General features: G+C 40.3%; 1 protein-coding gene across 1 annotated transcript in view; it reads left to right on the top strand.

Moving 5' to 3' along the window:
* Positions 1 to 18,833, top strand: part of LOC124805460 (myogenesis-regulating glycosidase-like) — a 100,947-nt gene that overhangs the window by 55,751 nt on the left and 26,363 nt on the right. Inside the window, exon 2 of the mRNA XM_047266024.1 lies at positions 8,532 to 8,651. Coding sequence (XP_047121980.1) covers positions 8,532 to 8,651 — 120 coding nt within the window. The remainder of the gene's footprint in view (positions 1 to 8,531; positions 8,652 to 18,833) is intronic.

Here is an 18,833-nt window from a genome sequence, read left to right as displayed (position 1 = left end):
ATGTGACTGCGAGAAAAGCGCAAGTATATCAGTGTAGACGTCGATGGAATGTTGACTACGTAAGTAGCAAGGCTCTGTTGATGCAATTAGCCACTGTACAATGTACGTTAAAAGAAAAGATCTTTAAAGAAAATATTGTGGGAGGAGTACTATTGGGCCAAATCATATTAAAAGTTATCCACAATGAGAAAATGAAACTTTAGTCCTACTCCCGTGATAGTCACAAGGAACAGGCAAAAGAAAACGAGATAGATGGGAAAATAGCATGTAAACTGTTTATTATTTAAAAGTAATTCGACAAAAAAAGTTAAAACATTTATCCCGCTGTGAAACAAGACTGTCTATGCCTTCAGGCAAAAATGTTTGCGGTTGCCTACGAGACCGTGATTGTACACGCAGCAAATGGACGCCCACATATTGCCAAGGTTGTATCCAGTACATAACTGAAGTTTCCCTTGGAAGCTCTTACACATACTCCATACAGTCCCGGTCTCTCCTAACGCGATTTCCATATTTTGGTGCCCTGAAGAAAGACGATAGCTGTCGATATGCTTCGGACGAAGAGATGCACGCCTGGGTACCATCATGGTTCTGTAGGAAACCGCAAACATTTTTCCATGAAGGCATTGTCCGTTCTGTCTCACAGTGGGATAAGTGCATTAAAAGGTATGGCTAGTGCTTTTGAAGTAACAAACAGTTAACTCACATTTTTCCGTCTGTCTCGTTTTAGTTTGACTGTCCCTTATAATACCAAGAAGCATTATGATATGTGACACACGGGCAAAATCAGCAACAAAGGCTCCGCGTGGTAAGCACGTATTTATTATGATTATTCGCAAACGGAAGAGTGCGAAATCTTGGTGAGACCAGTTCCTTATCAAGTAGACACGACGGCAGTCATCGACAAGTTCAGATTGTACCAGATTGGTATTGTTCATATGAAAATGTAGTGGGAACTTAAATGGAAATCTATGCATGAAAGGTGATGCGTTTCTCGCGTAAACTTTATATGAAATCGTATGCACCTGGTTTACAAAAATGACTTTACGACAGTTATGTGGCTAATATTTTATGCCTAGCGTGGAGACAATGTAAATAAGAAAAATGCCGAGGATTTCGACCTTTTCCTTGACTTTATTTCTCTTAGACACAAAACGTTACAGAAACATTCGCTACCAACGGAGAACATTCCTTTCTGTCCTACGAGTACTCAGACACAACAGTCCCTATTTCTAAATTATTTTTTCCACAGCACAAAGACATTTGTGGTATAAGTTCCCTCAGAGCGTGAGAGAGCAGATTCTTATTTATATATTCAAAACTTTGCAAATGAATCTGTTTCTAACAAGGGAACCTCCCCATCGCACCCCCCTCAGGTTTAGTTATAAGTTGGCACATTGGATAGACCTTGAAAAACTGAACACAGATCAATCGAGAAAACAGGAAGAAGTTGTATGGAACTTTGAAAAAATTTAGTAAAATATACAAACTTAGTAGTCCATGCGAAGATAAATGAGATCAAGGACATTGGGAGACTAGGTGCGCCGTGGTCTCGTGGTTAGCGAGAGGTTCTAGGTTCAAGTCTTCCTTCGAGTGAAAATTTTAATTTTTTATTTTCAGTTTATGTGACAAACTCTTATGTTTTCATCACTATTTTGGGAGTGATTATCACATCTACAAGAAAACCTAAAACGGGCAAGGTAGAAGAATCTTTTTACCCATTCGCGAAGTGTACAAGTTAGGTGGGTCGACAACATATTCCTGTCTTGTGACGCACATGCCGTCACCAGTGTCGTATAGAATATATCAGACGTGTTTTCCCGTGGAGGAATCGGTCGACCTATGACCTTGCGATCAAATTTTTTCGGTTCCCAGTGGAGAGGCACGTCCTTGCGTCTACTAATCGCACGGTTTTGCGGTGCGGTCGCAAAACACAGACACTAAACTTATTGCAGTGAACAGAAACGTCAATGAACGAACGAACAGATCATAACTTTGCGAAAATACAGAAAGTAAAATTTTCAGTCGTGGGATGACTTGAACCAAGGACTTCTCGTTCTGTAGCTACTCACGCTAACCACGGGACCACGGCGCTGCTAAGTTTGTTTTTTCCTTGATGTTGCTTATCTTACATATGAACTACTCAGTTTGAATATTTTACTAATTTTTTTCACGGTTCCACAGAACTTCTTCCTGTTTTCTCGATTGATCTGTGTTCAGTTTTTCAAGGCCTATCCATTGTGCCAACTTATAACTAAATCTGAGGGGGATGCGATGGGGAGGTTCCCTTGTAAGCAACAGTGAACAACGAAAGAGGCCATATTACAAGTAAGTGTTTTACTTCCCTCTACCCACCCAAAAAATACTGTCTCAGTTCTCAAAGTTACGGAACCTCAGACGTTTATTTACTTTCACCGGGTGATTGTCGTGTGCAGCAGCTTTTGAACAAGTTAAGGGTGAATTAGACTTGTTGAGAACGGGAAGATTCCTTGCTGTGTCTTAGTATTCTGGACCTAGCAAACTGCTTTACAATTCTCCCATAATCGGTTTCTTACCGCATTCAGTATCTATTTAAAACACACTTCTTGTCCTCTTTCTTTTCCTGAACAATATCCGGCATTTTTACACGGTCTGCATGTTAATTACTGGATCTGACACTGTTAGTGGTAGAGGGTGGTCAAAAGCCGCTTCTGTCACCTCACATTCCCAACCGAACCAGAATTGGCGTATCCCACCTGTGTCCGTCTATTGATAGTGAAAGTGTGCGAACGATTGCCATATGTTTGCAGTGTGTGAAACTGAGAACGAAAGTGGCTACCAGCACAGCATCCACCCAGCTGAATGTGGGAAATAGCCTAAAACGTCATAGATGATATTTCATAAACCTGTTGCTCCACTGTGAAGAACACTATGTGACGGAAGCAAATGGACACCCCCAAAAACATACGTTTTCATATTAGGTGGTGTCACCGCCAGACACCACACTTGCTAGGTGGTAGCTTTAAATCGGCCGCGGTCCATTAGTACATGTCGGACCCGCGTGTCGCCACTGTCAGTGATAGCAGACCGAGCGTCACCACACGGCAGGTCTCGAGAGACTTACTAGCACTCGCCCCAGTTGTACGGACGACGTAGCTAGCGATACACACTGACGAAGCCTCGCTCATTTGCAGAGCAGATAGAATAGCCTTCAGCTAAGTCAAAGGCTACGACCTAGCAAGGTGCCATTAGCAGTATATTGTCTGAAACTATAGAGTCTCACTTGTATCGTATGAAGCATGTCTCACCAAGAACGATGTATACAAAGGATGGATTAAAGTTAAGTATTCCAGAAGCTACGTACTTTTCTTTATAGCATTCATTACGTATCCTGTTTCAGACCTCACTCCATCCTTCGTGAGTTAGCGCGTGCATCTTGGCCGCCTCTTTCAATTAGTGTGCGTAGTGTTGGCAAGTCTGCCAACACTACAGTCGGTACGCGATATTTCCACACCCCAAAACATCCCTAGGTCCATTGTTTCCGATGTGATAGTGCAGCGGAAACGTGAAGGGACACGTACAGCACTAAAGCGTACAGGCCGACCTCGTCTGTTGACACACAGACCGCCGACAGTTGTAGAGAGTCGTAATATTAATAGGCACACATCTATCGAGACCATTACACAGGAATTCCAAACTGCATCAGGATCCACTGCAAGTACTATGACAGGCGGGAGGTGACAAAACTTGGATTTCATGGTCGAGCGGCTCCTCAGGAGCCACACATCACGCCGGTAAGTGCCAAACGACGCCTCGCTTGGTGTAAGGAGCATAAACATTTGACGATTGGACAGTGGAAAAACGTTGCGTGGAGTGACGAATCACGGTATACAATGTGGCGATCCGATGGCAGGGTGTGGGTATGGCGAATGCCAGGTGAACGTAATCTGCCAGCGTGTGTAGTGCCAACAGTAAAATTCGGAGGCGGTCGTGTTGTAGTATGGTCGTGTTTTTCATGGAGGGGGCTTGCACCCCTCGTTGCTTTTGAGTGGCACTACCTCGGCACAGGCCTACGTTGATTTTTAAGCACCTTCTTGCTTCCCACTGTTGAAGAGCAATTCGGGGATGGCGACGTGGGTTCTGAACAGCATTCCAGGGAGCTTACCAGCAGTGGAAACTCATTGCCAGCGGTGTGTGGATTGTCAAGGCACCTATTATGAAGAATTTTAGTCCGCTGAAAGTATTCAATAAATTTTGTGTTCTGAGACCAGTCTTGAAACTTTATTTACACACTCTGCGTATGACATATGGACAGTTAAGTCATATTTCGTCCGTCGTGCACCTCGAAACAGACTAAGGTCTTTTAGCGCGGATACTTACAAATGAATTGAGTTTCTTTCGTGTTTTAACTCTTTTACATGTCTTTAAAGTGGAAATTTTACCTTGTTTTCAATAGCATCTATTTAAAAATGTATTTACGCTGTAACTGCATTTCGATAATACTCCTCCAGCTTAATTTGATTTCATTTAATGATTATTTACGTGCAGCAGAGCAGTAATATAAATGTAGTAGAGTAATAATGTGGCACCTTGAGTATTAAATGCAGTACTGACAACATTTTCTCGATTTCAATAAGTAAATTTCAATCTAATATTTGTTGATAGGGACATGACTGTGTTACATATGTTTCACACTTGAAAAACTCTTAATTTTCTGGAATAATTTGAGGAAAAGATTGCAACACATAAAAAGTGAATGCCATTATTTCAGAACAGAATAAGAAAATACTTTATACTTATATTACATGGCTGTCTAGTGGAGCATAACACAACTCTGTCCCTTACATCCATGCAGAGAGTGCCGAGCGGCGTAGCCGCGCGGTCTGCGGCGTCTTGTCCCGGTCCGCGAGGCTCCCCCCGTCGGAAGTTCGAGTCCTCCGTCGGGCATGGGTGTGTGTGTCGTCCTTAGCGTAAGTCAGTTTAAGTTAGATTAAGTAGTGTGTAAGCTTAGGAACCGATATCACCATCACACACAGAGGGTAAGCACTTCCTATAATTGTGAGGAACTCTACGTTTTGGCACTCGGTAATATTATTTCTTGATTCTGCTATTTGTTGTTCATGTAAACGTCAGTAGCTTCATAATATTTTTGTATAAATATGGTGCAACTTTTATTGAACTTATCTCTTTGTTGCGGTTTCAGTGCTGTCACATGACCTTCTGTAGCTAGTCTGGAAGCGATTCTAATGTTTCTAGTGAATATATGTAACTTTAGTTTTTTGATGAAGACAGAATCTCGCCATGTTAGTCAGCGTCCACAACCACGCGGAGGTTCAGCCCCACCCCTGGCCACCCCCACACACAGTTCGCTGCAGTCCCTCACAGTCTTCATAACATTCCTCTAAATTTATCCAACAGAGCTTTGACGGGACAACGTCTGCTTTTTTTATCATCTCTAACGCCCTTTAACTTACTACAAACCTAGTAATATCCCACCATAGAACCAAGCCTGTCATCCGACTTGCCTACTATTGAGCCTATGTGATTATTCCATTTTATATTCCTACAAATTTTACACCCACGTATTTGTGTGACTTGATAGATTTTAAATGTGAGTAATTTATATTTTAACTAGAGGAGACTACACCTCTTGGTTGTTTAAAGCACATAATTTAATATTTTGGTACCATGAAACCAAGATGATTTATTTGCATCACTTTGAGAACTTATCTCGATTTGGCTGAATATTTGTGAAGCTTTTCTCATACAGTAATTCAATACAACAACTGCATCATCTGTAAAAACTCTGAACTTATTGTCGGTACAGTCTGTTTAAAAAGACATGAATCTTCCCGTCAATCCAGAGGTGTTCTCAGAGGAGGACTTCATTCCAATGAATGAATCGCCTGTGGACGTATAGACTGCTGAAAGAAAAGACCGATCAAACCCAGATGATGAATCTGGTTGCAGCGGAGCGGTGGCCTCAATTTTACGCATTTCTCTAATATCTACGATGACAAGAAAACCATTAGAATCAAGCAAGGCCTAAACAACGTTCGGAAATTCTAACGTCAATTCTAAGGAAAATGATTTTGGAAAAAGCGAAAGTGAGGAATAACACTCGGAAACATTCTGCCAAAGCAGCAGAAAAGGGAGTTTTAAAGGGTAAGTAACAGAATAAGAACATATAACGATAGCATCGCGCCGAAAAATTCTGAGAGATCACATTATCAGTCGCGTTTATGACCTGAAGCGATTAACAGCAAAAAGAGAGATGTATTTTCATAGCAAGGAGAGTTAGGATAAAATTGACTAATTTCTTCAGCAGTTTGTGAGGTTATGTTCACCAACAAAATCACAAACAACGTTTATTTACGATAAATATTTAACTCTTGTGGAAAGAGGAAACTAAATGCAACACGATATGTTACTTACAATATGTGCTACGAAAACTATAAGTCAAATATGCCAGTTTACTTTGGAATATATTATGCACAATGCTCGCAACTTTTTAAACGAGGGTACTGATGCCAAACGTTCTCAAATGCACTAGTTAAGTTTCCAACTGACGATATAAAACGAATTTACTGTGGCGCTTCCAAATATTCGAAAATACGCAATATATCACAATACATACGAGTCTTGACACAATCATTGAAAGACTACATTAAAGTTGTACCGGCAATAAAATATTAGATTCTGTAATTGTTAATCGGACCCATCTGGCACTTGCAGTCTCGTTCAAAGGAAAAGTCGGAAGTCGGTTTACGAACGTAAATAAATGTCCGAAATGCGCAGATTTTTTTGCTTAGCTGAATTTGAGGCACCTTGCGCATTACAATGCCAAAGATGAACACTATATTCTTTCAATATTATTGTCTGAAATTATTTTCCTTCTTAAGCTCTTCGATACATTCCTTCCACCTATTAGCTTTCTCTTCTTTACCTAGTACTGGAGTGCCATATGTCCTCTTAATAATCACATCGATTCTACTATTTTCCACAAAAGTCTCTCTAACTGTCCCACAAGTGACATTTACGTTCCCCATAGCCCTGTGTGGTTCTATAGCTTTGGTTCTTCTCCTCGAGCTACTCATTCGTTTTCATTTTGCATTTTCTGTCCTCATTTTGTCGACGTGTGTGTTCGCTTTTGCTGCTTATCCATATCCCATTTTTTTAATTTCTTAACTTTTTAGCATTTTATTCAGGTTTTAACTGCAATTCCAACCAATAAACTATGTCCAAAGTCTAAATATGCCCACGGATATGTTTTTCAGTTTGAAATTCATATTCTGGATATGTGTCTTACCTTCTTAAAATACTGTTTTTCGGTGTCTGCAGCTCTTTTGCACGTGTACAGTCTTCTTTCACGATTCTCAATCCAAGTGTTAGCAATGATAAAATTATGCACTGTACGAAATTCTACCAAGTGGCTTCCTTCGTCCGTGTTTTTTCCAGCCTAGTCTCCTACTACTTTCCCCTCACTTCCTTTACTTTCTACCGAACTCTATTGCTCCAACACAATTATTTTTTCGTAACCACATAAATGCAGTATAGAGAAGAAGCTGTGTAGAAGATACGCATCAGTACAGAATGATTATTTAATAAATATTTGTTATTAATATCTTACGTCCACTGCGTTTTTTGTGTTTTTTACAGACAGATAGTCTGTCAATAATACTTACGACGTAATTTATTGTGTTGACCAATTCTAGAATATTATTTTACCAAATTGCATGCATTTACACGGCAACCAACGCTAATGTAAAAATGCATAGACTACTGGACTTCTAATCTCTCCGATGCTAATTGATGATGCTATTGTTCGCTAAGTTTTTTAAAATCAGGTGATACAGATAAGTTACCCACGTACAAAAAATGTGATGTCTTTCACGTGACTAGCTGATAGTAATTGTGAGTACCCCGGAGCTAAATACCTTTCAGCGTAAATACTGTAGACGTGTGACGATAAGAGCTGCCTACATAGGTGTATCCGAGTAAGGGGAATGCACATAAGTTGTACAGTGCACCTGAGGGAATGCGTAAAAGTGATTTGACGCTTTCTAGTAATAATTTCGCTTGGCCGGCCGGAGTGGCCGTGCGGTTGAAGACGCTACAGTCTGGAACCCAGCGACCGCTACGGTCGCAGGTGCGAATCCTGCCTCGGGCATGCATGTGTGTGATGTCCTTAGGTTAATTAGGTTTAATTAGTTCTAAGTTCTAGGCGACTGATGACCTCAGAAGTCGCGTAGTGCTCAGCGCCATTTGAACCACTTGAATAATTTCGCTTGGTCTTACAACTTACGTTGATTTTTTTTTGTTTCCTCTGACGTTCACAAGTTTGTGTGGTCAGACATACCGTCCTTGTTCTCCACTTTCTTCAGTGGACTACCAGTGTGGATGAGTGGTCACGTGTTTGTTTGCTTCATGTTGCTAGGATGACTAGTGCACTGTACTATGAACAAGCACGTTATGCAGTTGTAGACGTCAACTAACGGTCCCGCGTTTTTTTTTTTTTTTTTTTTTTTTTTTTTTTTTTTTTTTTTTTCCAGCTTCGTGTGTGACGTCACTGGTGCTGCTGGGGGCGCTGGTGGCCTACGCCGCTGCCACGGCCAGCCTCAGCACCCGCTACGACCAGACCAGCGGCCGCCTCGTCATCTTGCTGACAGGAGGTGAGCCGGCAGGCGGCTGGTCACCCTCCTGGTGCCGAGCTGATGTCGGATCGTTGTCATTCGCAATAATATTCGCACACACCTGCATACGTTCCCTATCGTGAGGTGATGGGACAAAATTGTTGAAGGTTTCCAGGAAGGTACGAAGATGAGGGTTTCACGTCCCATCAACACTTAGGTCATTCGAAGAAAGAACGGAAAATTAGAGGTTAACTTCCCGTCGACAACGAGGTCATTGGAGTAGAAGCTCGGACTGGTTAACAATGGGGAGGGAAACCGGCTGTGCTCTTTCAAAGGAATCATCCGGTCATTTACTTTAAGTCATTTAGGTCGTCAGAAGACGAAGCGCGAGGAAGGATAAATTCTTTGTGTTCGTTCTACAGTAACCGCTCCATTGTTTGCCTTGAGCTCTAGAAAAAGCATGGAAAACAAATCAGCGTGACCGGAGAGGTTTTCTAACCGCCATCCTCTAGTTTCTTTATCAAGCCCATTTGCTCGATGTAAGGGTTTCCAATGCACACCAAGCAAGAATGGTCTACCGTCACTGGCAACTTGCAGACGACATGGTTGTGATGGCAGAGAGTGTAACACACATGGAACAAATGTTAGAGAGTCTAAACACAAAATTAGAAGAATATGGAATGAAGATTAACAAGAAGAAAACGAAAAGCATGGTAATTGGAGGAAAGGGGAGAAAATGCCATATGAAAATAGGGGGAGAGGAAGTAGAGCAAGTGAATAACTTCAATTACTTGGGAAGTGTAACAATGGATGATACGTATTGCTCATCAGAAATTAGGAAAAGAATTGGAATGGCAAAAGAAGGATTCAAGAGGAAAGGTATTACTTTGTGGACCACTAAACAAAGATCTGAGGAAAAGACTTGCCAAATGTTACATCTGAAGCGTTGCACTATACGGTGCGGGAACCTGGACATTGACTAAGGAAGATGAAAGAAGATCGGAGGCAGTAGAGATGTGGATATGGAGAAGAATGGAAAAAGTGAAATGGGAAGACCGAGTAAGGAATGAAGAAGTATTAAGAAGAGTTGGAGAAGAAAGAAACATGCTGCAGGTCATCAGAATGAGAAAACGAAACTGGATTGGACATTGTTTGAGGAGGGACTGTTTATTGAAGGAAGGAATAGAACGAATGGTGGAGGGAAAAAGGGGAAGAGGAAAAAGAAGATATCAAATGCTGGACAATATCAAAGGAGGCAAATTTTCAGAAATGAAAAGACTGGCTATGGGCAGACAAAAGTGGAAGAGGCTTAACCCATGACAAGACCTGCCGTAAGGCGGAATACCATACTACTACTACTGGCAACTTTCAGTGTTTCCTCCACGGCTATAGGAAACAGTCATTGTACCAGAGTGTGGTTTGGTCGACTTAGTACCTAACATTAAGAGAGAAAAGGCTACAAAAATTATCTGCATGCAAACTACCTGACAACATATTGCGTATAACGATTCTACATCCGTTACCAGGTATCGTTGATGAACCTGCGTAAAAGACATCAGAAAAGGGCGATAACTAGTCGTCTGTCCCAGTGGTAGACATGTTAACGCTACTACTTTAGACTCGGAGTTTGGGAGCATTGGGATTTTCCATTCTTGATAGCTTCACTGGAGTGAATTTAGCATAGACTCGGAGTTTGGGAGCATTGGGATTTCCCATTCTTGATAGCTTCACTGGAGTGAATTAAGCATTTATTTGGAAAGACACGAGGAAAAAACTGATTTGGGAATACTCCTAAACATTCATCAGATACACTCTACTGTAAATTTTATCCTCACCAGAAATGTGGAGAGCGATTTAGGTAGAGTATTTTTATGAGGCGACATATCAAAACACTGAAGATTTGCATAGTCGTAAAAAGCCTGTTTGAAAGTTGTGCACCGATTTAAAAGAATGATATGCTACCTCTACATCCATTCTCCGGAAACAAGTGTGAAGTGCATGGTAGAGGTCACTTTTCTTTGTACCACTTACTAGCATATTAACCGAACCATCAAAGATTTTGCCCAGTGCAGTGATACTGGACAAGATTAAATATTCATTACATTTTCACTTTTGTGTCACAAAGGAACCAACACGTATTCAGGAAATATCGATCTAGTGAACGTAACTAGATCTTTTTTCTCACGGAGTTCTATCCACAGGGGCTCTAAAATTGATTCCATAGTTTTAGATTTCCAGAATCTGCTAAACCGTTCCTCACAAGCGACTTCTAATCAAACTGTGTGCATGTGGAGTATCGTCTCAGTTGTGCGAAAGGTTTTGTCATTTGCTGTCAGAATGGTCACAGTTGCTGGCATCTGACGGAGACTCAACGAGAAAAACTGAAATATTACTTGGCGTTCCCCAAGGAAGTTTTGCAGGCTCTCTGCTCTTCCTAATCGACGTTAATTATCTAGGGGACAATCTGAACAGCCACCTTAGACTGTTTTCAGATAATGCTGACAGTTACCTTACCTTAAAGTCATCAGATGATTACAACAAATTGCAAAATGGTTTAGGCAAGATATCTGCATGGTGTGAAAAGTGGCAGTGAACTCAAAATAATGGAGAAAATTTTGAAGTCATCCACATGAGTACTTAAAGGAATTTCGGTTGCACGATAAATCATAAATCTAAGGCTCTAAATTCAATTAAATACTTAGCGATTACAATTGCTAATAACTTAAATTGGAATGATCACATAGATAATGTTTTGAGAAGAGTGAACGAAAGACTGGGATTTATTGACAGAACATTTATAGAATGCATCAGATCTTCTAAAGAGACAGCGACACTACGCTTGTCCGCCCTCTTGTGGAATATTACTGAGCGATGTGGGATCTGCATTAGATACTACTGACAGAAGACAGCGAAAAAGTTCAAGGAATGGCAACTCATTTTCTATTATCGCGAAATATGGGAAAGAGTATAACTGAAATTACATGAAAATTGGGGTGGCCATCATTAACATAAAGGCGATCTTCTCGTGAAGCTTAATTCATCGACTTCCTCCTCAGAGTGTGAAAACATTTTGTTTGCGCCCACCTACCTAGGGAGCAATTGACATCACAATAAAATAAGAGAAATCGGAGGTCTGAAGAAAATATTTAAGTGCTCGTTTTTCCATATCGCTGTTAGGGACTGGAACGGTAGACAAATAAATTGAAGGTGGTTCGGTAAACCCTCTGCTAGGCAAATAATTAAGAACTGCAGAGAAATCATGTAGATGTAGATGCATCTGCTTTCAGTTTGCAATTAAAATGGCTTTGTCTAGAGAAAATGTCCTTTTCCAATCACTTACTAGAAAATAAAATATCTAAATGACAACATTCTTACCAAGTAGCATTTCCCATAACTCATGTAAAGCATTTGATCATGCTAGTCAGAAACTTTTTAAAGAAGAGAATGTGTTCTGGTATTAAGTATGCAGTGGAGAATTGGGTTCGCTTACGAACCCAACAGACTACAGAAGTGCTCATTTAGACACACACACACACACACACACACACAAAGAGAGCTTATGAAGCAGCTGTTTCAGAATTTGTCGAGTGAAGATAATCGATCGTATGTCGATCAGGCAAGGTTTCTGCATGGAGAGCAGTCATAGAAACTTTAAACATGAGAAGGTTGTGTACTTCCGCGAGTATTCCACTGAAGATGGCCAGAAGACTCCGCACCGAAATATCTAGGCACCGTGTTTCTGATATCAAGCAAATCACCAGAAATTTCATGGAACTATCTACACGCCAAAAGGTCACAACCCAGATACAGCTGAGTGCTTGGTCAGTGCACGATGCTAAAGAAGCACATTAAAAGTTAATAAAATTTTGACACTTTTTCTGCATCCTAACTCATCGTCGTTTAAATCAGCCAATAAAGTACTCTGAAAAGTAACGAACTGTAGGTATTCACGGGCAGAAAGTTTCAAACGAGGCTCTGAGATCGTATGTTGGCACTATAGAAGAGCGAGCATTAACCCTGTGTTACATACCCATTCTTATATCGATGGCACGTGTTCAATATCTGGGTGGTGTAGTGAACAGAAACTGAGAGGCATTATGTTTCCTATTCCGATGGTGAAATGACGCCCATGAAATTTTTACCGCCAAAAATTGAACCGAATAACTTTAAGTGGATCACAGCAGCATTTGTGCGATTTAGTAGCTTCAAGCAAGCACTAAAGGAATACTCGACGCGTTGTACTGCGCGATGTTGGAATTAGAGGATTGCAAGTGGAGCAAATACCTTTTAATGATCACAGACCTTAATTTCTTATTCTTTTCACGCGAGTGACTGTAGTAAAAAATGGGTCTAGATAACCTGTAGGTGTTGCGGCACCAACGGCTGACATCTAGTGTTTGGAACCTGTCATGTTTCAGCTCTCTTATTAATAACGAAAGTACCTCTCTCGTACCTTCCATTCGATGCAGGGCATTTGTATGATAGGGGAATGGGACTTTCGAAAAATAAGCAAGCTTCACGCTCAAGTGTGATGTGCAGTGTATCTCCCTTGTGACAGGACCACCTCTCTGCTTGTACTAGGAACTGAATATTGCCCTGTGTATGGCATCATTGGAGAATGACAGATTTACATAAAGGATGTATACAATGTCACTAACAAGTAAACATTACCCATTTAACGTCAAATTTTAAGGACAAGACGTACACTTGCAAGGTGTCAGCCCCAGAACTCGCTCCCACCAGAAAATTTGCATCATAATCCTGTCATCATGCAGTCATGACCTTTTGAAGGTAGAGCTTTTAAATATGAGCGTGCACATGTTCTTTGTGACTCGCGCCGCCCTGTTACAGGCGCTTTATGCCCGAGCGCGAAGTACTGCGCAACCGAGTAAGATGTTTGCGAGGTACTGTCTTGACATTGGCAACATTATTTTTTTACTGTGTCAAAATGCACGGTTTCTAACCTATAGCTGGTGTCAGAGATCTCTTTGGCTCTGACGTTTTTATGTTGCGATTCTCTAATGCAGTGTAAATTCATGAAACGAATGAGGGAGTCATTACAGAAGTAGCGTAGCGATATCCAATTATTTACATAACTGGTGTGTGTTATTTTTCTTCTATTTTAAAGCTGTCACACTTAAAATGAACTACCTTTGCAACAGGAACATTATCATTAAACGTAACTGGCATGGTTAAATTGTTAATTGAAACTCATTAACCACATTTCATAACAATTCTTAACTTCCTTAGGTTGACTTATTTTGCTTTTCACCGACTATCAATACGAGAATACTATTAAAATAATATTGGTTGTCTGTGTGCATCATATCACATTGACACGTTACATACGTCTATTGCCTATACGTTGCCTATTTCTCGCGCACTGATGTGACAAAAGTCACGCGATAGCGATACGTACATATAAAGATGGCGGCAGTATAAAGTAATGTATAAAGGCAGTATAAAGGGCCAGTGCATTAGTGGAGATGCCATTTATAATCAGCTGAGTGATAAGGCGCCCGACGTGGTTACGGCCATATGATGCGAATTGACAGATTGAATGCGGAATGGAAGCTGAAACTAGACGCGTGGGACATTCCATTTTGGAAATCGTCAGGAAATTCAATACTCCGAGGTTCAGTGTCAACAGTGTGTCGAGAATAACAAATTTCAGGTATCAGCTCTCCCCATGGACAACGAAGCGAGAGAAGCGTCGTTTGCGTAGTTGTAAGTGCTAACAGACAAGTAACACTGTGTGAAATAACCACAGAAATCAACGTGGAACGTATGACGAATGTATCCACTCGCTCAGTGCGGTGAAACCTCGCGTTACTGGTCTACGGCGGTAGACGACCAACGCGACTTCCGTAGTTAACAGCACGACATGGCTTGCAGCGCCTGTCCTGGTCTTCTGGCCGTATTGATTGGGCCATAGACGACTGAAAAACCGGAGCCTTAGATGATTCCCGATTTCAGATGGTAAGAACTGATGGTAGGGGTCGAGTGTGGCGCAGACCCCATGAAGTCATGGGCCGAAGTTGTCTACAAAGCACTGTGCAAACTGGCAATGGTTCCATAATAGATAGGCTGTGTTTAGAGGAAGTGGACTGGGTCTTCTGTTCCAACTTAACCAAACTAGAAGTGCTTATGTTCGGCTACTTGGAGGCCATATGTAGCCATTCATGCCCTTCATGTTACCAAACAATGATGGAATTTTTACAGAAGACAATGCACCATGTTACCGTACCACAACTGTTTGCGATTAGTTTGAAAAACATTCTGGACAAATCGAGCGAATGATTCGGCGACCCAGATTGCCCGACGTGAAACCTATCGACCATTAATGGGATATAACCTAGAGATCAGCTCATGCATAAAATGCTGCACAGGCAACACATTCGCAGTTATGAGCGGCTATAAAGGCAGCATGGCTCAATATTTCTGCAGCTGAGTTCCAATGGTTTTTTGAGTCCATGTCACGTCGAGTTGCTACACTATGTCAGGCAAAAGGAGATCCGCCATGGTATTAGGAGGTATTACTTTTCCCACCCCAGTGTCCATGTGTTCTGCAATAAGATTTCAAAACGTTTTAGACAAATTGAAACGTCCCCTTTGAACAATTTATATAGGACTGTGCTTAACCTGACACACAGTACTTTGTTAGCGCAACGCAATCTGACTTTCAAAATTCCCTACAAAAGAATGGCCCTGACTAACATTAAACTATACCTTTCACAAATCACTTACCTCACAAAAATCTTCGCTGCTCAAGCTACTGCAATACAGCAAGCGCCACTACTGCCAGCTAAATAAAAGATTCAAACTACTAAAGGCACTAACTACTGATAGGGATAGTTAGCAAATGAAAGATATTAATAGAGAACAAACAATGTATTAACCTTAATATCATCACAAGTCATAATATATATATCAGTTCATGACAAATTGCAAACCTCCGCCATCTCTCTCCCCACATCCACCACTGCTGGCGGCTCACCTCCAACTGCGCAACGCTACGCGCTGTTCACAGCCAGCTGCCGCTGCCCAACACTACAATGGCAGACAACAATGCAAACTAGCCACATACTGCACACAGCACAGCCAGTGATTTTCATATTGAGCGCTACGTAACGTTGCCAATAAGAAAACATAAACAGCCTACTTACATAGAGAAAACATAAACAGCCTACTTACATAGAGAAAACATAAACAGCCTACTTACATAGAGAAAACATAAACAGCCTACTTACATAGCCCCCATGCTCCCCACAAAAATTTTACAAAATATTTTTTGGGCAGTGGCCAATAATGATTTGATAAAATTTTTCATAATTAAAATAACAAACATGTCAAATGCACACACTTATTGATACAATGTTGGTCAAAAGCTAAAATTTTCTCACAGTCCATAAAGACAGTCCTAATCGTACATAACAGTAGAATAGCAGTGTTTTTTCTCAAAGTCTGAGCAGTAAAAGAAAATGCACACGGAAGTAGTGGATTTCCATGCAGTCTTGAAGAAGTAGTGTTGTTCTTCCAATGGAAAGACAGTGCTGACTCTTGATATGCATACAGGTAATGGGCCACAACAGAGCAAACCCACAGCAGAGTCAGTCGAAATTTTGAAGAGTATTGGTAGGTAGGTCATCACAGAGCAGACCCACTGTAGTCCTGGTAGAGATTACGGTATTGGTGGGCCACCAGAGGTGCAGACCCACTGCAGTCCTTGTAGAAATAATGGTATTGGTGGGTCATCATAGATGCAGACTCACTGTAGTCCTTGTAGAGATAGCCAGCAGCCATCTGTTGTGACTGTGCAGGTGCACAATCACCACTGAAGAGTCTTGCGGAGAATATAGCAAGTCCATAAACCACCGCTTGTGCACTCACAAAGTTTTTGGAATTGTCCTTAGAACCAGCAATGCTGTTATCCAGTCCCTTGCTGAATTATTAACACACTTGCAAACACTAACAGTCCCTACTTCTCACATATTGTCCATATACTATGACCAACAGAAACGTGTGCAGTGAAATGTAACTTACAAGTTAATAATGTCATGAACTGGTGACAATTACAATTTTATAACAGAAGAATACAATAACAAAGGTACAAAATACATCATTAAAGAACATAACAATACAGATAACATTTGTAGTAAAACAGGCGTTACAAAAGAATAGAAATAGACATATACGTCAGTGTTACAAAAATAGTGACATAAGTACATACATAAAATAATGAGAATAGTTTTCGAAACATTAATTTCACACATGAACATTGAAACAGAACAGAATTGTAAACAACTTTACAAAGAAAATAACATATTATTAATGCAACTTATATTTGAGGATAACAGTATTCCTCCTCATAGTGAATATAGCTTAGTATTAGAAGAGAAAAAAATTCTATGAAACAATACACAGAGACAGGATGAAAACAAATACTCAAGGGTACACAAACACATAGTGGGATAACACCAATAGGAAAGGACAGGGTTCGTTTTCAGTGTAACATTTGGTACTGCAGTCCAACCCAAAACTTCATATATCTTTCCTCTTATTTCATCCTTTGTTTCCACCAAAAAAAATTCTATCTAAGCATGCTTTCTGTATTTATATGTTCACACATTTCTTAGCTCAACATTTATTTCCAAGAAAATCCTACCTAAACCTGTTTTCTCAATGCATTTCTTCCAATTCATCGCAACTCATTCTCTTAGAGGCTACCCCCTCCTAAGCTAACTTAAATCTACTGAGCTCAGATGCTAAACTAAGGGACGAGGCAATGCAGCATCACATAACAAATCAACACAAACAGCAATGCAAAAAATGCAAATTGGCAAAGCTAGCAGCATAAATGAGCAAAAGTCAAATTCAATAACACTATGCCTGGCAAACAGCAGCAACTTATACCTAAACATGACATAGCGCAAGCAGAAAAAATATTACACTAAACAACAATGCAGATAAGGGAAATGTATATTCACATCTTAATGTCTATGTAATTAAAGTGGTGCACCACAAGAAGTTATTCTACCAAAAAGTTACCAATTACTTGAAAAGAAAATTATGAATGCAGTTACTAGTTCCTTCTTATTGTTCTTTCCTTTCCAAGTGCTCCTTTTTTAAAGAATGTGGATCATAAAATAATTATTTAATAGATCTGTTGACAGAAAGTGTTCACATTAGCAAATGCATTTTATTTTATAAAAGCAATGCTGCAACACAGCTGGAAAACAGATGTCAAATGAAATAAGCAACTATGAAAAGCAAAGCATAAAAATATCATTCAGTAGTCATGTGACATTTCGTAAGTTAGTAGAAATTCTCTCAACTCTCATAGAAAGACGCTTGTCATAATCAGGTGTGCAGATGTAAAAATATTTCTTGTCATTTTATTAGGCATTTCAGTAAATATCGTAAATTAAGAGCTAGTGTAATCATATGTTTTCAAGTTCGACCGTGTCGTTTTTGCGATGCTTTCTCTAAAGGAATGACAATGGCCAGGATAATGGCCTTCCCTTTCTTTTTTTTTCTTCCTGTGCTCTGAAGGGCACGCGCTAATGACTTTTTCTCCAGGCGTCTGACACAGCTGGGTGCCCGCGACGCATTACGTGCAGGTGGTCACTTAACTTTCGTACGGAAATATTTACGACAGCAATTTTCGCTAAAGTGACAGTCTCACATAAAAATACTTCACAGGTCAAGAATTAGCGTTGCAAATCTGTAGAAACAAAATCCTATGAATATAACAGTGTCCAAAAAATGTTCAGTGGCATTGTGATACATTCACACATGATTCACACATGTCATAACTCTTAAAGTACGATTCTTGGTTTCCAACATCCTTTTTCACAAGTCAAGAGTCCCTACCCACTATTCATTACTCCTTACCTCATTATACATATACATGTTCGTCGACACTTCTTCAATATTTCATCGTGAGAAATACGTAGCATAATAAACATTCCTCAACAACATAATACACATCGTCGTCGTAATAATATCATCATAACACTTCAGTCAAATCTCAAAATCGTCGTAACTTCCTCCAATAATTTCTAAGCCTAAAATAATTCTCTGCTCATGTCAAAAGTGTCAGCTGCCTCAAACGTACTTTAAAAATCATAATCCCTTTACCAAATACATCATTCAAAGCTCTCATAGTATCACAATGGTTCCGAAAAAATATGAACAGTTTACAATGCACAGACAAAATAC

This window comes from Schistocerca piceifrons, chromosome 7 (assembly GCF_021461385.2).
Source record: "Schistocerca piceifrons isolate TAMUIC-IGC-003096 chromosome 7, iqSchPice1.1, whole genome shotgun sequence".
Taxonomy (NCBI): Eukaryota; Metazoa; Arthropoda; class Insecta; order Orthoptera; family Acrididae; genus Schistocerca; species Schistocerca piceifrons.
This window is presented reverse-complemented; position numbering and strand designations above follow the sequence as displayed.